The sequence below is a fragment of the Petaurus breviceps genome, unplaced genomic scaffold (assembly GCF_028583685.1).
Source record: "Petaurus breviceps papuanus isolate PSGF00001 unplaced genomic scaffold, PetGlider_PUasm1.0 103, whole genome shotgun sequence".
Lineage (NCBI taxonomy): Eukaryota > Metazoa > Chordata > Mammalia > Diprotodontia > Petauridae > Petaurus > Petaurus breviceps.
In genome coordinates this window covers 5,312,448-5,336,148 of record NW_027185588.1, presented here as the reverse complement: position 1 = coordinate 5,336,148, position 23,701 = coordinate 5,312,448, and the positions used below count along the sequence as shown (strand labels likewise).

The 23,701-nt window shown below is 40.4% G+C and overlaps 1 protein-coding gene and 1 pseudogene across 3 annotated transcripts in view; both read left to right on the top strand.

Moving 5' to 3' along the window:
* PTBP1 (polypyrimidine tract binding protein 1) overlaps window positions 1–7,550 on the top strand; it is a 32,787-nt gene extending 25,237 nt beyond the window's left edge. For all 3 annotated transcript variants that reach the window (XM_069100970.1, XM_069100915.1, XM_069100843.1), the window contains 5 exons: window positions 1,301–1,334; window positions 1,811–1,903; window positions 2,335–2,551; window positions 3,867–3,944; window positions 4,443–7,550. In XM_069100970.1, coding sequence (XP_068957071.1) covers window positions 1,301–1,334; window positions 1,811–1,903; window positions 2,335–2,551; window positions 3,867–3,944; window positions 4,443–4,575 — 555 coding nt within the window. In that variant the 3' untranslated portion in view covers window positions 4,576–7,550. The remainder of the gene's footprint in view (window positions 1–1,300; window positions 1,335–1,810; window positions 1,904–2,334; window positions 2,552–3,866; window positions 3,945–4,442) is intronic.
* An 8,681-nt stretch (window positions 7,551–16,231) lies between these two features.
* LOC138171519 (ferritin heavy chain-like) lies at window positions 16,232–17,203 on the top strand (annotated as a pseudogene).
* Window positions 17,204–23,701: the final 6,498 nt, after the last annotated feature.

Here is a 23,701-nt window from a genome sequence, read left to right as displayed (position 1 = left end):
TAATTAGGGAGGGCCAGGATTCCTTAAATAGTTGAAATTTATTGTTCTTGGTCATTTATTTTCTTCAGTGCTAGATTGGGTTAAATATCTTGAGTCCAATCTGCTATCTACTAATAGAAGATTCTAGCACCTACTTTTCAATGAAAGGAACCATTGACTATGTCATGCCTTTTTACATTTTTGATGAGTTCTTTACTATCCATCCAGCTTATCTTTGAGCTAGAAAAACTGATACTTATAGTGAAGCTATCAACTAACAGACTTGAACCTTGTCATTCATTGCTTGTGTAATCAATGTTTTTAGAAACTTATCTTTGTAACCAGTTAGTAAGAGACAATGTTTTTGTGGAGTGAGTTTAATAATATAGGTGGAACTTTTGGGAACCCAAACTGGAAAAATTAAGATGAAGTATCAGAAAGGGGACTGGTTACTCCTTTCTCTCCTGTCCCCCTCTTCCCTATAAACCCAAACTTGGTCCGTTAGTGGGATCATCTTGGAACTGAGTTTGCACCTGTTTAAAACACTGTATTCTGGGGGATCTAAAGGAAGAACAAGCTAGTACTTCCTTGTTAATTGATGACTCCAGTTTTTCTCAGCTTGCATCGTGCAGTTGGTGCATGCAAAATCTTATAGTGTTATTGTTTTAAAAGTGTATTCTTTCAGAATAAAAAACCACAAGAAGCCAGATTGATAGCAGAAATTGTGCTTTTGGGTCACTTTTATTACGAAAAACAATTTGGCATTTTAGAAGTCACTCTGCACCAATATTGTTTCTTGTCCTCTGTGTATATCAAGTAAAGATACTTTTCTTTATCATTGTGTTCCACTAGGAAACACCTAATAACTTTCTGTAAACAAGTATTGTATAGAGTATTCTATATCTTACTGATGGAACACTACATATTTCCTTATGTATTTACTGACCTGTGTTTTTTGCTACTTTTTTTCTTTTCTCCCCTTCCCCTTTCCCAATTTTTTTTTCCTACCCTTGATCCGGAATTTCTTTGCCAACTGACTGCACGGTACTTCTGCTTCCTGTTGTTGCTTGAAACAAACAAAACAAAACAAAACAAAACACACAATAAAAATTCCCCTTCCAAAAAACCCTGCTCTTCGGAAACCAACCTGCCCTTCAATATTAACCATCTTGAAAACTTCATCATCCATCAACCAATTTCGCCATTTCCTGCGGGGACTGCCCTTCCTCGTGGTGGACGATTTGTGCAACCTCCGCTCTCCCCTTCGATTCCTTACCTTCTCCCCTGTCCCTCCGCTGCCTTGCTCTGCTGTTCTCTAAAGAGAGTTACACCCCAATGCCTCTTTATTCTTTTCGGTATGTTATTATTCACACTTTTTATTACTTTGTTTCATTTATTTGAGATTACTTTTGATGCCTCAAATGTCCAGTTGTTTGCAGTTTGCCATTTTGAATGCGTAATTTCATTTGTATTATAGTTTTGCCTTTTATATTTATTTTACTGTGATCCCTTAGATGTGCATGGTTTACTGCTTTGCATGTCTTTTAAGAGAAGAAATATATTGGTAGCATGCTAGATTGACAGTCTCTGGTAGTTAGGCTTACATTTTACTTTACTAAAATCCAGTATTCCACAATTCTGCTACACATAGGTTTCTTACAACTAGCAGAATAAATTGTAAAGTTCATTGAAATAAGACTCGTCATATTGTATATGGGATTTTCTTTTGGGGTCTTTATTTTCCTTTTTGGGTTAATTCATAGAAGTTATAATTAGTTTCTCCTAGCCTGTTAATTACTTAAGGATTGTCTTGTTTCCTGAATTTTTGAAGGCGTTTATGGTGATGTCCAGCGAGTGAAGATCTTATTCAATAAGAAAGAGAATGCCTTGGTTCAGATGGCAGATGGAAACCAAGCCCAGCTTGGTAAGGCTGCTTTATTCATTGTTCTCATAATTTGGAAAATCCTCAGAAATGGACCCTATTTTTATAGGGTAGAGGAGAGGAGGGTTGCCTTTAGCCAAGGTGGCATATTGTAGACCTGGTCTTCCATTTTATATGGTCTTCTTGAAGAACTTTTTGAAAATTTAAATCATGTCTTGATAAATTCAGAGAATGTTCCTGTAATGACTAAATTTTGTTCTTTTGGATTTTTCAATTGATGGTAAAGTAAGAATGTTTGGAAATAACCTTGTTTTTATTGGACAATGACCACAACTGGTACTTTATAGTTAGAACAGGAGTTTTCTGTTGTAGACCAAGCTTAGTGATTTTCTTCAGAAGGTACTGAATGACATTTCCACATTGGGAACAAAGGGAGGTGCCCAAAAACCCACTCTCATCTCACCTTTTTTCAGCTATGAGTCATCTAAATGGACAGAAACTTCATGGGAAGCCAATCAGAATCACTCTTTCCAAGCACCAGACAGTTCAGCTTCCCCGTGAAGGACAAGAAGACCAAGGTTTGACTAAAGACTATGGAAACTCACCCCTCCATCGTTTCAAGAAACCAGGCTCCAAAAACTTTCAAAATATCTTTCCTCCATCTGCTACCCTGCACCTTTCTAATATACCGTAAGTATACACCAGCATTTGTTGGAATATCTTGAGTGTCTTTTCTATTCCAGTGCCTTCCACTTGGGAAGGTGGTTATAGAATTGAATTATAAACTGTAGTTCACAAAACATCTTTTTTTTTCTTTGGGGGGCAGTTGGGGTTAAGTAACTTGCCCAAGCTTACATGGATAGTTTTTTTGTGTGGGTGTTAAGTGTCTAAGGCTGGAACCAGGTCCTCCTGACTCCGGGGCCAGAGCTTTACAGACTGCGCCACCTAGTCACCCCTACAAAGCATTATTTTTATATGCATTATATTAAAAACTCTGGATGTGAAAAGATGACTAGGATATATATATATATGTTGTTTTTATTTAGGGATAGCTTTTCTATGAGAGAAGGATCTGTAGTACAAGACTAGGAGGTGAGGGCAGTTTGGGAAACTGACCTTGAGGGCATCATTGTGAAGGTTTAGAAACACCAGACTTTTAATTTACTCATCAGCAATCTTAAGCTGTTTTGGGGGGAAAGCAGCATGATAGGATATTTGATTTTATATATGGTGGAATTGACATTCTATTTACAAAACAACCATTATATTAATCCCAGGTGATAAGAATATTCTTAGTAGAAATTAGGAAATGCCTTTTTCAGAGCTTAGAATCAGGTAGTTTTGTTGGAAACATGTTTCTTAGGTCTTCTACTAAAGTCCTATTTCATGGAGTATGTTCTCACCTTCCAGAAGGGAAGGGCTTTGAGTTTTGAGTAGAATGAAGGCTTTGTGTCTGACCAGGTGAACACAGCCATGAGATTCTCAATTTTTACCACTGTCCCAGCCACCCTTAAGCAAAGAGTTCTGTCCTCTCTTTGGTCCTCCATTTCCCCCAAAGAAAAGAAAAGCAGCATCATTCAGTTGACAATGAGCAGCCAAGGGGCCAGTTCAGTCCCTGCTTCCTGGTCCTTTAACCTTGGACAAGTCAGTTAAATCTTGGGGTCAACTCTTCAAGGGGTTATGTTTGGGCTTATTGGAAAACTTGGGTTTCTTGTGCCATAGTAATCACAGGTCCTGGGCAAAATCACACATGATCTCTTGCAACAAGGGGGTGGTTTGTGGGGGTGTAGAAACTGGATTTAATATAAGGAGGAGCTTGCTTAACAGACCAAGTTAGCTAAAGTATAGCTTACTTTATGGGGAGTTAAGTGAGAAACTGACCATCTGTCAAGGATGGGAGATTAATTCTCTAGTTCTCCAATATTTTTCACTTTACTCCCATAATAAAGAATGGGAATGAAGTAAAGGTAGCAAATGGTAAAGTATCTTCTTTTTTCACTTTCAGACCTTCTATATCTGAAGACGACCTTAAGATGTTGTTCTCAAGTAATGGGGGAATGGTCAAAGGATTCAAGTTCTTCCAGTAAGTAAACAAATACTAAAATTACTCTTTCAAATTGGTATATTGGGAGGAAATCACAATAGAGAAGTGTGTATAATAATTTTTAAAATAGCTTCTCAAAGAAAGTACAGTGGATGAGTACTGGACCTGGAGTCAAGAAGACCCGAGTTCAGATCCAGCGGTTAGATACTTATTAGCTGTGCCTTCCTTGGGCCAGTCACTTAACATCTGCTTGTATCAATTTCCTCATCTGTAAAATTAGCTGGAGAAGGAAATGACACATCATGCCAGTATTTTTGCCAAGAAAACCCCAAATGGGGTCACAAAGAATCAACTATGATTGAAAACCACTGAACAGAACAACAAAACCTTTCCTGAATTCTCTAATAGTTGGAATCAAAGTTATTTAGTCACTGTTAGATGCGGGGAAAAAACAGGTTCTTGAGAAGAATGTACTACCTTCCCGACATTTTTAAATGTAATGAAGCATTTGGGTTTATTTGCTTTTTGTCTTGGCAGAAAGGACCGGAAGATGGCTCTGATCCAGATGGGCTCAGTGGAAGAGGCCATTCAGTCCCTTATTGACCTTCATAACCATGATCTTGGAGAAAACCACCACCTTCGTGTGTCCTTCTCAAAGTCTACCATTTAAAATTGGGGAAGGCACAAGACAGAATGAACCTGACTGACGAGAACCCCAGGGTTTCAGCTGGTCTGTAAAGGCTGAGCACCTGGGATCACTTCCATCATTCCAGATTTTTAAAAGCCACTTTAAAAGCAGCTGAAGTGACCTTAAAAGACCAGAGATTTTATTTTTTTAAGTGAATCAGTTTACCTGTTTTTAAAAAAATTAAATCTAATTCACATTGTTAACCTTGCGGTGGTGGGATAACAATCTTGGTGACTTGTACAAAAGCTACATGATGAAAAATCACAAGTTAAGTTTACGCTTTTTTGGAAACTGCTCTGGGAATTTTCTCCCTATCCCCTTAAAAGAATCCTAACAAGTTTTTATCAGGTTTCACATTGATGCCTTTTAATTTTCTTTACCCAGTCAAGCCTTTAAAGACCCCAAACCACTGTGTGATTATTCTGTCGCCTGAGAGTCAGGATCTTGCAAAGTATGGGATGGGTCCTCTAACCTATCCAGTCCTGGGTTTAGGATCATGCTCCTAATCCTGGATTCTGCTATCCTGTGCCTTAAACTTTTTTTTTCTTTTGGGAGAGTGGGAAAGCAGGGAACTACCGTGGTGTATCAGCAGATAGGTTTTGAGCTTGGAGCATTGAAGGGGATGATGAGAAGCTCATTCTGCTCAGAGCAGATGAACACTTGGCCAGGTGGATAAAGAAAATATTGGGCATTGTCTCTACTGTCCATGAATTGTCTGATGATCTGCATAGTATCATGTATCTTTCCAATGTGTCTCCATCGGTATTCTGTTTCCAGCAGAAGTCAGTGGGATTGGTTAGAAACATTCAATTGAACAAGCAAATAGGTCTGAGCAAGTCAATTTCCTATTTTTATTCGTGTTGGACAGCAGTTGAGCCCCTGCCTTTTATGACTTGATCAAGCTTATTAAACTTTCTTCGTCATTGATTGAACCCTTTTGAAGATGAATCAGCATTAATTTTTCCAAATTTGTAGGTGCATTTAGTGATTTTTGGGGATTTCTTTTGTAGGGTAAAGCCCCCTAAGTTAAGCTGAGGCATATTTATGACTCCAGTTTGACCTTTCTTGAGACCAAGTAGTTCCTACCATCGTCCCTGTTGCTTGTCTTCAGCATTTGTTTGAATTCTTGTATTATACTTTTGATGCAGTTGCTGTCATCTGTGCCTAGCAATATTCCAGTTGACCAAATATTCTAATCTTTTTTTTTTTTTCATTTATATGCAAAAGATAGTTTAAGTAACTTTTATAGAAGAGGATTAAAAATGGTATAAGTGTAATCTAAATTTACTCTTGTGGTATTACCTTTGTATACTGTGCTTTTATTTTATTCTTTGGTAATTAAGTGAAATTGTAGGGCAGGAATTTAGTTTTGATTTATCAAGCTTTGGTCATGGCTGTGTGGTTGATCAGTAAAGGGAAACTAATTGGATTGGAAGGTTGGGCTAAATAGATGTAAATGTTCAAAGCAGCAAACAGCAGTGGCTTCTGAAGAGTTGGATTGAGTGAATGGACCCAGGCTAAAGTTCTCTCTCTCTCTCTCTCTGTCTTTTTTTTAAAACCACCCCCTCAGATTCAGAATTTAGGGAAGAAACATCTGTAAATTCTGCAGCAGATGAGTACATCTAGTGGACTGAGCCAACTTGTACTATGTTCAGGTGGCCTTACTGTATGGTCCTTGCTTCTCCCCATACCATTCTGCCTTCTATTTTTTCATAAAATCCGATGTTGCCTTACATCTTTGTTTAACCTTTAACCTGTTTATCTGCGAAAGAGATCTCTTAATACATTTTTTCAGGGTTTTTTTCTGCAAATTGTGGACCAAAGTTTTTTTTTCTTTTCTTTTTTTTTTTTTTTTAATTGCCTTTTAGTGCTGGTATAGTCATGGTATCCCAAAACTCTTGGCTGGCCCAGCACAGAAGGTTTTGAAGTCTTAACCTTTTTAGTTCCTCCCTGAACTCTTATGGGGGTGAACTGTGCTGGAAGGAAGGATGTGACAGCGAGTAAGAGTTTGTCTTGGGTTGCTGGCATAAAATGTGGGTAGTAGTTTGTCTCTTTCCATCTTGCTGGTAGGAAGGAGTGGGATATTAAATTTTCCATACGAGCAGTGATGTTTTATTGTGACAGCCTTTAAAAATTGTTATTTAATCCCCTGTGCTGGTTTAGCTGAAAGATTTCTCCAGGAGCAACCAAGTCACCTTTGGGAACTGATTTTTGCAGGAATCTGCATTTCAGTTTTGTGTTTTTTGTTATTGCTTGCCCCATCACCAAACTCCTCCATTTGGGATTAAGTCTCCTGCCTTCCTAGTTGGCCTGCTCTTTCCTCTCCTCATCTTACCCACAAGCAATTTCATGTGAATCTCCCATGTGAATTTATGTGCACAGCTGGAGATAAGTTCTCAGACCTCATTTGGCTTTTTGTTGGAATGCAAGTGAGGAGGTTGGCCTGTGTCGTAAGCTTTTTTTTGATTTTGATTTTGCGAGTAAAATAACTCAGCAATCGGGCAGGGGTTTTTATTTTTTGCCAGATACCAAGTGAATCTGTTGAAAGCCCAGCACCCAGGCGACTGTGGGTCTGTCTTTTGGATCCCTGTGTTTGCATGTAAAGAATGTGAGTAACAAAGGGTGTACATATTTATAATTTTTTTATACCTGTTGTAAGACATGAGGGGGCAGCAAAACCCAGTTTTTTTTTATGGTGAACAGATGTATTGTATATTTTGATAACAGCTATTCCAGGTTCAGTATTGTGAAAGTGGGGGGAGGGTGACCACAAACAAATTCCATTGCCTGTTTCAGAGAATGTTTGTAATGCGAAAAGAATTGAATTAAAACTATTTTATAACAAACTTTGTACCTTCCTGTAGCTCTATTATTTACTGTTGGGATTGTAGAAAGCAGTTATTGGCCAGTCTGTACTTTGTGCTTCAATAAATTTCTTCCGTATTCTTTGCTTCTGATTTTCCTATCTTTTTATTGTGCCTTTTTTTGTTTTGTTTTGTTTTTTGCTACTGTTCTTCCTCTTAAATGTAAATCCAGCTGCCTCCCATTTATTAGTTGAGTGTATTTTTAAAAAAACTTTTCTGACATGCAATTATGGTCAAGGGGAGCAATGAACATATTAGTACTTTTGCCTCCCTCCTTTTCTACATCTACTGAGCTGCTTGAGTGCCAACTTTTCACCACCCTCACCTGACAAATCAGGCTCAGAGTCATGAAATAATGAGTGAATTTTTAACTGACATGTCCATCTAACACTTTTGACTCCTATGATGTGTATGTCTTAAAGTTTAAAAATAAACTAACACATTAGCACAGTGATTTAGGAGGAAAGATTCTAGACCTGGTAGCAGATGACCAGCCTGACTTGGATACCATGTCCTCCCCACTATTTTTTTTTTAAGCAGTTGGTGATGAGTAACTTGCCCAAGGTTACATGGCCAGCTTTTTTTTGTGTGGGTGTTAAGTATCTGAGGCCAGAACCGATCCGGGTTCTTCTGACTCTGGGGCTTGCGCTCTTACTGTGCTACCTAGCTGCCCCGCTCCCCACTATTTCTGACATTCGATGAATCTGTTTTCAGTCCCATCCTTTCCCTTCCGTGTCTGAAATGAACCTTCCTAAGTAAGGAATGTATTTTATGCTGCTTTCTTTTTGGTCCTGGAGCTTAGAGATTAATGAATATTCTGGGAGGTTTTACTTTTTAAATAGGAATTTTCAAGGGCAGCATGGAATTTTTCCTGCTAGAAATGGGAGAAATAAGCAATATTTCCTTCTAGAAATATTACCCCATTTCGAATTAGTTCTTGGTCTCTTTTACCTTTTTCTAGCCCTTCAGTTAAGTTCATCCAAAATTCCCACCATCTTGATATGCTTTTCACACACACTTCATGCATGTGTTAACTTTGCATTCATTTATTCAGTGGTGTTTGGTGAAAGTCCTACCTTGGACATTCCCATCAGCTTGATGGTTCCTTCTAATGCTAGTCCCCAATAGTCCATTCCTGGGATGCAGCCTAAAATTCATGAATTTTGTTCAAAAAGCCCATTTCCTTTAAAATATAATGAAAGCTCTCATTTAGGACCAGATTTAGAGCTAGAAGGATCCAAAGAAGCCATCTAGTTCAATGTTCTCATTTTTCAGATCCTTGGACTATTGGGGACTAGCATTAGAATCCCAGCTGTAAAAGAGGGAAGAATTCTGAGACCATCTAATGTTTGTCTCAGACACAAGGGAGTTGGAATACCTCCTCTAAAACAGGTAGAGTGATGATTTACTGAGAAAGGATAGTAATTCTTGTGAGCAGGCAAGGCTGTGAAAGCTGAGCCAGGCCTTAAAACCTGGGAAGATGATCAGTGGTGTAGGCCTGTAACTCATGCCCTTTGAGGGGAACTTTTTTGCTGGAGACTGAACCTTGCATATTGCCTCTGTAGCTCCAAGTGAATGTTCATGCACCTCCTTGCCCTCTTAAACTGTCGACATTGCTCTGTCCTACACTCTACAGAAGTCCCATACATAGTACCGACATTTTGTCCTGAAAAAGTCATAGTCGGGGGTGGTGGGAGTTGGCTGCTGATTCATTAGGGGAAGAAAAACAGTCCAGAATATAAATGGGTCAAGTAGTTTTTCTCCAGGCTTTTCCCAGTCCCCATTCTCATGATGATTCTCATTCTTCCCACATCCTGAAATTCCAGCTGTGGAATAACATTTTACTAGACAGTCATGACCAGTTAGGTACCCACCCAATAACAGCCACAGGGGGGGTCTTTGTGTCAGTCTTCAGTTCTGGCTCTTAAATATGGAAGGGACCTCTTCATTGAGGGTGGACACAACTTTCACATTCCACATAAATCAGAACTTCCAAAATACATTGACTTGTCCAATGTCATACAGGTAACACCCATTCCAGTTCTCTGTAATGAAAAGATTGGAGCAGGTAACTAGAAAATACACAATAGTGAGAGTGTAAGAGTCAGGGGAGGTCTTCAGAAAAGAAGCTTTGTGACTGCCTTAGACTTGCAAAGGTTGGGAGAGAACTTCAGGTCAAAGGAAGAATTTGTAGGCAGGTGCATTGGCTAATTTTAGAAAACCAAGGTTCAGTTCCCAGCCTTAGCATGTTACTTGTGTCACTGGAACTTCCCTATATAAGTGCATGTCATTTGATGTCATTAAATTATTGCCAGCTACTGTACCCAGGGATAGCAGGTCATTATGATATTCCCTGTAAGGGAGTAATGAATGCTAGGATAAGGAAGGGAATAGTTCGTGAAGGTTTAAATATCAAAATGGAGGAGCATATGTAGAGACAGTTAATGGGGTCCCCTGTAGTCTATTCAGGGGTGATATGGGGCTGACATTCTGGAAAATCACTAAGCAGATATTGAGACATTAGGATGATGGAATACCAATTAAAAGAAGTTATTGTAATAAGCCAGGTCTCTTCCAACTTTAAATTTGAATGTCTGAGCAAAGGTGGAAAGGGGGGCAGTGTGTTTGGTGAAAGGGGTGTTGGCTATCAATTCGGATTTGCTAGAGAACAAGGGAGTGAATAAAGCATTTGTCAAACACCTACTGTGTGCCAGCTCCTTAAGCTCAAAGCAAAAATGAACCTAGTATATAAATGAACAAGGATTGTGCTTTTGTTCTATGAATAGCTACATATGTGATGCTGGATATAAAGATTAACGGAACAAGTGGTCCCTTTCCTCAAACCATAGGTTATCCAGTTGAACTGGGAGAATAAAAGTAGATTAGAGAGAATTTCAAACTTTCAATTTTATCAGCACAGCAACTGGCACATAGAAAGTCCTTAAATATTTTTTTACCAAATAAGGGCTAAATCTTATGCAGGACACATGTGTGCATGTCACAATGTAAGCAAACATACATAGCAGGCAATTCTGTTTTTTTGTTCAGTCATTTTAGTCTTGTCAGTCCCATCGTGACCTGATCTGGGGTTTTTCTTGAAGATACTGAAGCAGTTTGCCATTTCTCCAGTGGATTAGGGCAAACAGCTTAAGTGACTTACCCAGGGTCATATAGATGGTAAGTGTCTGAAGAGGAATTTGAATTACAAGTCTTCCTGACTCCAGTGTTCACTGAGCCACCTAGCTGCCCCAAATAACAATAGACCTATGTACAGAATAACAGCTAGCTTTATGTGTGAAGATAAAACTTCCATAGAGGTGAATTACATCCATGATTTCTGTCTAACCCAGAAACTTATGTAGACAAAAGCAGATTTAAAGCATGTAATAGTTAATGTGCCTTATTGAACGTGTAATTACATGTAGACATATTTACTTATGTATGTCTATTGTTTACTTACCTAAGCAAACCCCTTTGTGTACCCCAAATGTGTACACTGGCTTGGTCAATATCAGTTTACTGAGCTTTCCTGTGATGAGCTTTCTTTACTTTTTTTTTTTTTGCCTTTTGTATGGCAATTGGGGTTAAGTAACTTGCCCAAGGTTACACAGCTAGTAAAAAACAGTCTTTAATTTTTAAAAATAATTTTTGAGCTAAAAATTCCTTTTCTTTTTGAGAAGGCAAGTACTTTGGATTATATACTTGTACAAGTCACACAAAACATTTCCATATTAGCCATGCTGGAAAAGAATACAAGCTGGGGAAAAAACCCAGCAGGAAAAATAAAGTTTAAAAAGTGCTTTGATTTACATTCAGATTCTTTATCAGTTCTTTGTCTGGAGGTGCATAGCCTATTTGGTCATAAGTACTTCAAACTTGTCTTGTGCTATTGTATTGCTAATATAGCTAGCATGGTATTTGGCACATAGGGGTTTGTTGACTGAAATTGTCTTATTGAGGCATTCTTTCAGCTCTCTTTGATTCAGTCTTAATTAAGTGTTCATCAGTCTCATCTACCTCTGGGAGTCAACAAGTATGTATATGGGCAGTTAAGTGCCATAGGGCAACTAGGTGTCTAAATGGAGTGCCTGGCTTGGAGTCAGGAAGATCTGAGTTCATATTTGACCTCAGACACTTGCTGTAACTGTGACCCTGGGCAAGTCACTTAACTCTGTTAGCCTGTTTCTTTATCTGTCAAAAAGCTGGAGAAGAAAACATCAAACCATTCTAGGATCTTTGCCAAGAAAATCCAAACTTGTCAAGTTTGTATTAAGTGCCAACTGTGCCAGGCACGGGGGATACAGAAAAAGGCAAAAGACAGTCCCTGTCTTCAAGGAACTCAGTCTGTTGGAGGAGACAAGCCAACAAGTATGTACAAACAAGCTCTGTGTAGTATAAATAGAAAATAATTTTAACAGAGGATACTAGAATTAAGGGTTGGGAAAGCCTTCCTGTAGAAGATAGGATTTTAGTTGGTACTTTTGGGAGAACATTTCCAGTGTGGGGGACAGAGTGAAAATGCTCAGTCTTAAGGGGAGCATCTAAAAAGTAAAGATCAGGAGGCCAGTGTCCCTGGATTCAAGAGGAGGGTGTAAATGTAAGAATACAGAAAAGGAGGCGTCAATTATGAAGGGCTTTGAATGCTAAACAGGACTTTTTATTTGATCCTGGGGGTAGTTAGGAGCCACTGCATGGGGGAGGTAATATGGTCAGATCAGTGCTTTAGGAAAATCACTTTGGTGACTGGATGGACTTGAGGCAGCCAGGTATCCCAGCAGCTGCTAGCAATAGTCTAGGCATGAGGTGAGAGAGTCTGCATTAGAATGACTGCAACATCAGAGGAGAGAAGGGGGCATGTTGGAGAGATGCTGCTGAAGTGAAATTAGTAAGTTTTGGTGACAGATTGGCTGTGAATGGGGGGAGGATGGAGAGTTCGTTATACTGGAGACTTAGGTTTCCACCCTGGGGGACTCTGGAAAGAGAGTTACCCAAAAAAAGAAGTGGGGAAGGGGCGGCCAGGTAACACAGCAAGTAAGAGCACTGGCCCCAGTGTCGGGATGACCTGGGGATCAAATCTGGGCTCAGATATTTAGCACCCACCCAGAAACACCTGGCTGTGTAAACTTGAGCAAGTTAACCCCAATTGCTTAAAAAAAAAGTGGGGAAAATACTGAATTCAATTTTGGACATGTTGAGTTAAAGATGTCTACAAATATCCATTTTGAGATGTCTGAAAGGCAGTCAGTTGGAGATGCAGAAAGTTTGGGGCAGAAAAGGTAGATCTGAGAATCATCAATATAAAGATAGATTTATGGGAGCTCATGAGATTGCCAGGTAACACAGGTAGAAGAAAGGGGAGCCCAGGAAAGAACCCTCTGGGGCACTTAGGGTTAGAGGGCATGACCTGGATCATGGAGGGTCCAGAAAAGGAGAACAGAGAGGGGATGGTCAGAGAGAAGAACCAAGAGTGCCTGAAATGAGAATACCAGGGAGGAAAGAATGATCAAGTGTGTCAAAGACTGCATAATTAGCATTGAGGAACAGCCAAGTAATTCATCTATAGACAACAAGTGGTTATAGTTGTTGTCTTTTTTTTTTTCTTTTTGGAGGAGAGAAAGCAGGGCAATTGGGGTTAAGTGATTTGCCCAAGGTCACACAGCTAGTAAGTGTTAAGTGTCTGAGGCAAATTTGAACTCAGGTCCTCCTGACTCAGGCCCAGAGCTTTATTCCCTGTGCCACCTCGCGGCTCCTACAGTTATTGTCTTTATGGGACCTCTATCAGTTTTTTGGATTATTTTGTAAATGGGGAAGCTGTTCATTGTTCAGTCTAGAGCTAGGTATGGGATAGCTTTCCACCAATCTGCTAACTTGTATGTTCCATGAACACCAACATTTCTTAGCAAAACCTTTTTTTTTATTGAAGGTCTTAGCAATATATTCTGACATCATACTGTCAGTTATCATGCTGTTACTGAATTTTCTGTTCAAACCCACTTTGGAAAAGGGAGTGACCCATGTCTGACCTTCTAGCATTGTTAACCAAATTTTCTAGTCTAAGCCAAAAAAAAAAAAAATACTGATACATTTGCCTAGAAAGACCTAAGTCCAAGATTCTGTCTCTGACCTCTGAAGTTTCAAACGAAAACAAAAGTGAAATACACTTATCTTTTGTTTACTGTTAACCTTCCACAAGAGAAACAGGGCTCCAAGTAAATGCCACAGTTTTAAATCTCTTCTGTCCCAGGGAGGGAAATGTTATTATCTCTCTCTGACACAATTGCACAGTGATACAGCCTAGTAACTAGAAATATAATGGTTAACTACATTTATGATACTTAAAGAAAAGAAAAAGTAAACAGAAAAGCTTAAAAAGCAAACAAATTTGAAAAAATGAAATTTAGGAAACAGGTACAGGCTTTTCAAGGAAAGGAGAAGCAAAAGAGAAGAGGGCAGGGGGGAGGGGAGGGATTAGCCACCAGCCTTGGGTCTGGCCCTGAGTGAGCCCTTCAAAAACAGGATTTGCCCAAACATGCCTTGTGGCCTTGGAGTCTGGTGTTGGCAACCTCATTGCCATATCTCTATTCCTGCTTCCATGGTGATTGCTCTCCATGCCTTTTGCTTTCTTGGTCTCCAACCAAGACTGTTTGGGCTGATTCCTCCTATGCATGTTTGTTTACTTTCCTGGTTCTCTGTCTCATATCTCCTTCAGGGTGAGAGGCAAGTTATCTTAGCCCCTTTCTGACAGTCTTTTTTGTTCAGGGCAAAATTCCAGAAGATGGAGTATGAAGGGGATGCTGACTTTGTGCCAGTGGACCTTATTTCTAATGTTCTGTTACAAGGCCAAAATTTCACTTTATCTCTTATCCCATCAGGTATCTCCTGGGTATGTATGAAAATCATACAGGATTCTTTGGAAGATGTTTAAAAATGTAGATAATATTGTTTGAAAACTCTGATTAATAACAACAAGCAAAGTATGAAATAGGGAAACATTTGCCAAGAGTTATTTGCACAGTCATGAAGGAAGTCCAACATAGAGTCCAAATGGGAAAGGGATTTCCATTGTCAAGCTCCTTCACATTCTCCTTTTGTGGATGACATTGCACCAATGGCATAAAGCCCTGGAACTGGCTGAGCCTCCTAATTGAGATCCATAATTTCTCAAGAACTCATTCAATCTTAACTGTCCACACTGGAAAAAAAATGGATGAAGAATGTCCGTTGTGCAGACTATGAATAGACATTGTACAGCAATTGAATAGACAACCCAGAGATTTGATGCCTTTCATACATATGTATGGGATGGACACCAAGGAAGGACTGTGAGTTGATTGTGAATGAATCCTAGAAATGAATCCTAGACAGGAAGAGTAAAGCAAGTTGGAGAGCTGTTCAGTACTCCTAATGACCTCAAACTTCTTTGTCAAAGAAACATGCCCACTTTTAAAAATTGTTGTTATTTCCTTGATCTTGTCTGTGTGACCCTGGGCGAGTCTTTTAATCTCCTAGCTTCACCACAAACAACTCTACAAGACGATACATTTCATGGAGGCTATGTGAAGCATGAATTGCAGTAGCCCAAAGGGCAACGGGAAGGTCCATGGTGGGCAAGAATAGAATGCAAGAATTGCCCAGGAGCTCCAGCCATGCATTGCCAACTCCCTATTGGGTATTTTAAAATGAATATTCCACATACCTCTCAAAAAATGTCCCAATATGAAAGTGTTCATTCCTGCAAAACCCTGAACTTAGCTATTTCTATTGAGGGCCCCACTATCTCTGTGGTCACCCACTTTGTAATCTCAGTGTCCTCCTTGATTCCTCACTTTTATTCCATACGTCCGATCAGTTGTGTAGTTTCCTCCTTTCTCTCCTTTCTCTCCGCTCACCTATCAGCCTAGTTCGAGTCTGCCCTTCTCACCTGGATTATTGAAATAACATCCTAACTGGTTCCTCTGACTCAAGTCTTTCCACTCCATTTCATTCTTTTCACAGTTGTCTGTGTGCGTAAAGCCTAAGTCTGATCATGTAGTTTCTATTCTCGATATACTCCAGTGGTTCTATATTGCCTCTAGGAGCAAATCTTTTCATGCCTTTCACACCACCCTTCCCCAGCTCTCTCAGTTGAATCTCCTGCATCTTATATTCCTGAGAAAATGGAGGTCATTCTCTATGAGCAGGTCCCTCTTCCATTCTCATCTTTCAGTCCCTTGATAGTGTAATATCCCTTCTAGGCTACTGCCCAAACTTGTATTTTCACTCACGAGTTGAGGACACCTACTACTACTCAGGGTTCTAAGGAATTTAGGGTCTGGAAGTGTCTGGAATTTCTACTCCTGTTTTTCATGAGCCCCCACCAGTGTGCTTCTTAGTCATTATCAGCCAGACTTCATTAGTTTTTAGAAAGGATATTTGCTAAGCAGATATAACAAAGGCAGCTGTTACAAAACATTCCCTTTAAACTCGGGCATGTTCTCTCCTTGAATATACAGGAAACCTGGTCGGACTGGGCTCAGATTTATACAAGATGGTAGTAGGATCTGTTTGCAGGGAACATGTACAGCAACGGGTAACATAGTTATTAACTAGGCACTATAGATTTTTTTCTCTGTAGAGTTCTCATAAAAGTTCTCTGTAGGTGTCGCTCTCTAATGGGCTGGATCCAGTCCATAGCTTTGCTATGTATCCCTTCCCTCCGAAGGTTCACATTCTGTAATGCTGTTTCTTCAGTGTACCTCATTTGTTCTCATTGTAACTTGACTTCCAACTTAGATATGTTGCAGCTTACAAAGTTGCAAACTGGGCCAGAAGCGCAGGGAAGGGGGGTCGCTGCGGTTTCCTGCTTCAACAGTGCTTGAACGGAGCCCGCTGCTCGATTCCCGGCCGGAGCCGCCCTTAGCCACCTCTCCACCTTCACCTCCACTAACCAACACTTCTTCCGTCCTACCGTTGAGCAGCAGCCGCCCGCTCAGCCGCCCCCGGCCGTCGCCGCCGCCGCCGCCTCCTCCTCCTCCGCCGCCATGACCACCTCGTCCCCCTCTCAGGTGCGGCAGAACTACCACCAGGACCCGGAGGCCGCCTTCAACCGGCAGATCAACCTGGAGCTCTACGCCTCCTATGTCTACCTGTCCATGTCATACTGCGACGTGTATGTCCACCGCGACGACGTGGCGCTCAAGAACTTCGCCAAGTACTTCCTGCACCAGTCGCACGAGGAGCGCAAGCACGCCGAGAAGCTGATGAAGCTGCAGAACCAGCGCGGGGCCGCATCTTCCTGCAGGACATCAAGAAACCCGACCGCGCCGACTGGGAGAGCGGGCTGAACGCCATGGAGTGTGCTCTGCACTTGGAAAAAAACGTCAATCAGTCGTTACTGGAATTGCACAAGCTGGCAACTGACAAGAATGACCCCCACTTATGTGATTTCATCGAAACCCACTACCTGGACGAACAGGTCAAGTCCATCAAACGGCTGGGTGATCACGTAACCAACCTGCGCAAGATGGGGGCCCCCGATTCTGGCATGGCGGAATATCTTTTTGACAAGCACACCCTTGGAGACAGTGACAACGAGAGCTAAGCCACACCTGGTTTCCCCCACACCTGGGAACTGTGGGCGCCACTCCTACTGTCTTTCAGTGCATGCATATTTTGGTTATCTGACCTTTTCATAATCTGTACCAAAAAACTACCACCATTTACATCCCAATAAAGTGACTTGGTACTGATGAAAAAAAAAAAACAAAGTTGCAAACTGGTCAGTTGGATATAGGTCAGGAGAAAGAGAAAAACCGTCTTATTCTCTATGCCAAGAGAATGCCATTTCCTTTCAGGAGTCCTTCACTGCTGGATTCCACCACCCCTACACTGACTAAACTGGCTTGTTCTTTTACATGGAGCCCAATGGTGTGTCTGATTCTTTTTAGCTAATTAGGAGGTTTCTTATGCACTGTTATCTGTCTTTATTGAATGATCCTTGTACTTTATTCCTTTCAAATTTATTAAAGACAGGTTCTAATTCAGTTTGCATTTTTGATTGATTCAGTAGAGCTGCTTGGGCCTTAATTTACATTATTTAGGGGTGGTCTAGGATCCCCCATTCTTACATCATCACACACTAACTCTTTCTTTACTCCAATCTCTGATGAAAAATTAGTGGCTGTTCTTGTTTAGACCAATCCCTTTAAATTTACCCTTGCTCACATTAAATTTTTTTTGCTTTTTGGAGGGCAATTTGGGTTAAGTGACTTGCCCAAGGTCACATGGCTAGTTTTTGTGTTAAGTGTCTGAGGCCAGATTTGAACTCAGGTCCTCCTGACTCCAGGGCCAGCGCTCTATTCACTGTGCCACCTAACCACCCCTAACATTCCTTTCTTACTTCTCCAGCAGATTGTCATATTTGCCCACTTCTAGTCTTTATTATCTCCTTAGCTGCTTGCTCTCTTCTTTCAGCTGACAAACATGACCAAGTCTTCCCTAGCTTTAAAAAAATTCCTCACTGGATCTCTCATTTCAGATAGTTTTTATCCTTTTCCTCTCCTCCCTTTTGTTAATCAAATTCTTGGAGAAAAAAATAGTTTTCACTCATTGTCTCCACTTCCCCTTTTCTCACTCCTTCCTAAAAACTTCTGCATTCTTACCTTCCTAATTGACTCACTATCCCCCTCTTCATGGCAGTTTTTCCAAACTTTTTCATCCCTCCTCAAAACTCCCATGGCTCCACCACCCCCAACTCTTCAGGTGAGAACATTGCCTCATTTTTTTTGGTAATTTTTTTTTAATTCATCTTAAACTTTAATATAAATAAGAAAAATTATAAGAAAAAAGAAAAAATAAGAAAAAAGCCATTTCTATGTACACAGTAGAACATGAGAGGATTCTACATAAAACAAGTTTCCATTTCACAAGTTTTTTTTTTTTTCTAAGCAATTGGGGTTAAGTAACTTGCTCAAGGTTACACGGCCAGTTATTATTTCTGGGTGTGGTGCTGAGTGTCTGAGCCCGGATTTGATCCAGGACATCCCGACACTGGAGCCAGTGCTTTTACTCACTGAGCCACCTGGCCACCCCTAAAAGTTTCCATTTCAAGAAAACCTGTATAATAAATATTACACATTGTTTTCAAAGCTACCCAGCTTTTCTTTGATTCCTTGTAGGTTTTCTTTTCTTCTCTGCCATGCACTTTTTACTTTATGTTTCCCTCTCCCCTCTCCCCCCTATATTGAGGCCATTGGCCTTGAGCTCCCTTTTCTCCTCTCCTCATCTCATCACTCAGATGCTTTCTACCACTATTTCCTCCTTCACCCATGTCACACAAAGAGCGGTCCTTCTCCTTGCCAAGGCAAACCCCTATACATGTATCCTTGAGTCATTCCATCCCATCCTCAACATATTGCCCCTCTATCATCCCCATTCTTTCACTTCTCTTCAATCTTTTCCTATCCATTGGTAGTTTTCCTACAGTCTAAAAACACACCCAATTCCCCCTCATCCTTGAAAATCCCTCACTTGATCTTCCATCCCATCTGACTATTGACCTGTACCTCCTTCCTTTCATGGCTAAACTCCTTGAGAAAGCTGTCTACAAGTTGGTTCCCCCACTTCATTTTATTTTACTCTCTTCTTAATTCTCTAGTCTAGTTTCTGATTTCACCATTCAGTTGAGATAGTTCTCTCCAAATTTGGTAATCTTTTTTTTTTTTTCGCTTTTTGGAGGGCAATTGGGTTTAAGTAATTTGCCCAAGGTCACATGGCTAGGTTTTTTGTTTGTGTGTGTTAAGTGTCTGAGGCCCGATCCGATTTGATAATCTTTTAATTGCCAAGTCTAATGACCTTTAAAAAATTCTCCTTCTTCTTGACCTCTCTGAAGCCTTTGACATTGCAGTCTGGGCATCATCTTGGACTCTTCACTCTTTTTCAAACCTGTGTCCAATCTGTAGCCAAGTCCTGTTGATTCTGTCCTCATAGTAACTCTTCTATACATCCTCCTTCTCTCCTGACACTGCTACCACCCTGGTTGCAAGCCCTCATCTCCTCATACCCGAACTATTTCATTAGTCTATTGTTTTGTCTCCCTGCCTAGTTTCTCCTCACTCTGGTCCACACTCCACTCAGCTGTCGAAGTGATCTTTCTAAATGATAGGTCTGATTTTGTCATCCTTGCCCCCTATCCAATTATTATTATTGCTTTTTTTTTTGGAGGGCAATTGGGGTTAAGTGACTTGCCCAAGGTCACACGGCTAGTTTTTGTGTTAAGTGTATGAGGCTGGATTTGAACCCAGGTATTTCTGACTCCAGGGCCAGTGCTCTATGTACTGAGCCACCTAGCTGCCCCCCCTATTCAGTTATTGATCCGATAGATAGGTGGCACAGTGTATAGATCTGGAATCAGGAGGATGCTAGTTCAGATATGATCTCCAACATTTACTCATTGTGTTTCATCTGCAAAGTGAGGATTATAACAGCATGTGCCTTCCAGAACTGTGAAGATAAAATGAGAATTTGTCAATTGCTGTATAGATTAATAAGCTCCAGCAGCTCCATATTGCCTCCTGGTCTTTCAATAAAATCCCATCTTTCCATCTTTGGCTTTTAAAACCTTCATAACCCATCTTCTTCCTTGCTTTCTAGTCTTCTAACACCTTCTTATTCTTCTACTCTGTGATTCAGTGTCACTGACCTCTTTGATGTTCCCTGAATACACCTAACCATCCATTTGGGTCCCCTTTGAGAATGAAGGGCAACAGCCTTTTTCACATACTCCCCCATACCCTGAATGCCTCCTCATCTCCATCTTACCTTAACTAAATAGCTAAATTTCTACCTTTTGAAAAAAATGTCTTTCTCATCCCCCCCCCCCCAAATTATTTTCAATTTATCTTGTTTGTAAGATCTCAGTGCATTGGGAAGATTGGGAGTCAGGAAAACCTGAGTTCAAATTTGGCACATATTTGCTGTGTAGCCTTGAGTAAGTTTAACCTCTGCCTTAGTTTTCTTTCTTTCTTTCTTTTTTTTAAAGCAATTGGGGTTAAGTAACTTGCTCAAGGTTACACGGCCAGTTATTATTTCTGGGTGTGGTGCTGAGTATCTGAGCCCGTATTTGATCCAGGTCATCCCGACAATGGAGCCGGTGCTCTTACTCGCTGAGCCACCTGGCCGACCCTAAGCAATCAGGGTTAAGTAACTTGCTCAAGGTTACACAGCCAGGTGTTTCTTGGTGGGTGCTAAGTGTCTGAGCCCGGGATTCGATCTCCAGGTCTTCTCAACACTGGAGCCGGTGCTCTTACTCGCTGTGCTACCTGGCCGCCCCCTGCCTTAGTTTTCTTATGAGAATCAAATGAGATGGTATTTGTAAAATGCTTTTTAAATGCTAAAACATTTTGTAATGGGGAGGCAAGGTGGCGCAGTGAATAGAGCACTGACTCCTCCTAGAGTCAGAAGGACCTGAGTTCAAATCCAGCCTCAGACACTTAACACAAAACTAGCCATGTGATCTTGGGCAAGTCACTTAACTCCAATTGCCCCTCCAAAAAGCAAAAACATTTTGTAATGTTTTTATATATGTTTGTATATAAATATATTTATACAAATGGTAGCTATTATTACTACTGCATAATGGTTTTTATGTTATCTCCCCTATTAGACTACGAGATCCTTAAGTGCTCTATAGATGCTAGCTTCTGCTGCTCCTACTGCTACTACTACTACCACTACTACTACTACCAAACACCATCACCACTTTTCTGTACTGAACCAGTCTGGCAGGATGGTGAGGTCCAAACACCTCTTCTCAGCTTTTAAATGCATAAAATAACATGTAGAATTATAAAGGAAATTAATTATATTAAAATAGTTATCAAAATGTTTAAAAAATCGATGGACCCAGGTTCAAAAATCCCTAAATAAAATAATATGTAGAATTATAAAGGAAACTAATTATATTAAAATACAGCTATCAAATTGTTTAAAAAAATTGATGGACCCAGGTTAAAAAATCCCCACCTTGGGGAGGTAGTGCCTGGGCTGATTCTTGAAGGGAAGAAGGGGCTTTAAGAGGACAAGATAAGGAAGAATTACTTTCGAAATCAAATGGTCACATGACATATTTAGCACTGGGCCTGGCACTTAGTGGGTGCTTTGTTCCCCTCCCTTCCTTCCAGAGATCAGCACCAGGCTTTGCAAAGGTGTCGTGATGGGGAATGGGGATGCTGCCATTCACCTAACAGTCTGGGTGAATTGGGTGAAATGGAGGGTATGTGAAGATAAGGGCTATGAAATAAGACTAGAAAAATAGGTAGGAACCAATTTATGGAGGAATTTTAATGCCTGGCTGAGCATTTTATATTTTATACTGAAGGTTTTTGAGCAGAGAAATGACCTAGTCAGACATGTGCATTAAGACGCAAGGATGCAGTCTGGACTCTGGGACTCTCAGGAGCAAGAAGTCTAGAGACTGGATTAGAAAACAGATTCTGATGCCTGTCCTAACTTTCCTTTCTTCAGACACCTTCCACCCACTGGATCTCACAGATAGAGCTATCAGTAAATATTTGCTGAATAAATGTAAGGAAAGGACTACAAGTTACCAAGGCAACAACCGGCTCCCTGGTGAGAATCCTTAATGATGGGCTGTCGTGGGGGCACTTGGCTGTCAGAGATAGGAGGGATCTTAGAATGTAGTATCTAGAACAAAGAATGTCAGAGCTAGATGGACCCTTAGAACATAAGATGTCAAAGCTGGGAGGGCCCTTAGGACACAGAATGTCAGAGCTGGGAGCTGACTGAAGATGAAATTAAATAGGAATAAATTTAAAATCTTGTACTTGGATGCAAGAAATCACTGTCACAAGTATATAGGATGACAGAGGCATGGATGGGTAGCCATTGTTCTGAAAAGATTGGTGGATTTTCTATAGAAGGCAAGCTCAGTGAATCAGCAATGTAATGTAGTAGAATATATTCAATAACATCAAAGGTTAGAGTTATTAGGAACTTCTTACCATGTATTACTTTAGGTCCTCCTATTGAATGACCAGTTAAGGATAATGACCATTCTTGCGTACCTCATCAAGGACAGGCAACTTCTGCTTGCCTTGATGGACTTGGTTGCCACTGAGGTCTGAAATTCTCCGATTCCATGGATATTTTCCTTACATTTTGTTTAGACCTGCTTCTTTGCAATTCCTACACAGATTTGCCCCACCCTCTGCACCCCCCTTCCCCTCCTCCACACAAGCAGGACAATCCAATAGTCTGATCTGACAATTTAAGAGTTGGAAGGAACCTTGGTAACCATCGAGCACATCCCATACACAAAGGACTCCCCTATAGAACCTACCCAACAAGTCAGACAACTTCTGCTTTAATACCCATGAGGAGGGTGAGCCCTCTGCATCTCCAGATAACCATTTCATATGTTGGGGCTTCTCTTATTGTTGGGAAGTTTTCCCTTATATTGAACCCAAATTTCCCTCTTTGAAACTTTTACTATGGCTTATTATTTTGCCTTCTGGGGTCAAATGGTTTAGTTCCTCCTCCATATGTCAGACCTTTGAATACTTGAATTCAGCTATGATGTTCCTCCTGTGTTTTCTTTTCCCAGTTCCATTAATAGATTCTCATATGGCATGGACACAAAGCTCTTTACCAACCTGACCACCCTCCTCTGGACACTCTCTGGCTTATCCATGTCCTCCTAAAATTATGCCACCCAGAACTCAACATTATCCTCTAGAGGAAATCTAATAATGGTAGAGTATAGGGATATGATCATACCATTGTTTCTGGAAGTTACGACTCTCCAATTGCATCCCATGGTCAGAAGAATAATGTGGGATGCTTTAACTGAAAGCATTGCAAAAATTTAGATAAACTACCTACAGCATTCTCAACAACTACTTTACTGATCCTGTCAAAAAAGAAAATGAAGTCAACCTGAGTTGACCTGTTCTTGACAAATGCCGAATTTTTATAATCATTGTTTCCCCTTCTAAATTTGTTCACCATCCCTTTAATGACCTATCTTTGAATTTTCCTAGCATTAAAAGTCAAACTCAGTGGCTTTATGTTGATGGCAGAGTCTATTCTCTTTCCTTTTTTGAAAATCAGGACAGCATTTGTCATTCTCCAGTCATGTGGTACTTCTGATTTCCATTATCTTTTTTTCCCTCTGATGTCTTTAGGATTTATTGATGACGTTATCTATCTATCTATCTATCTATCTATCTATCTATCTATCTATCTAT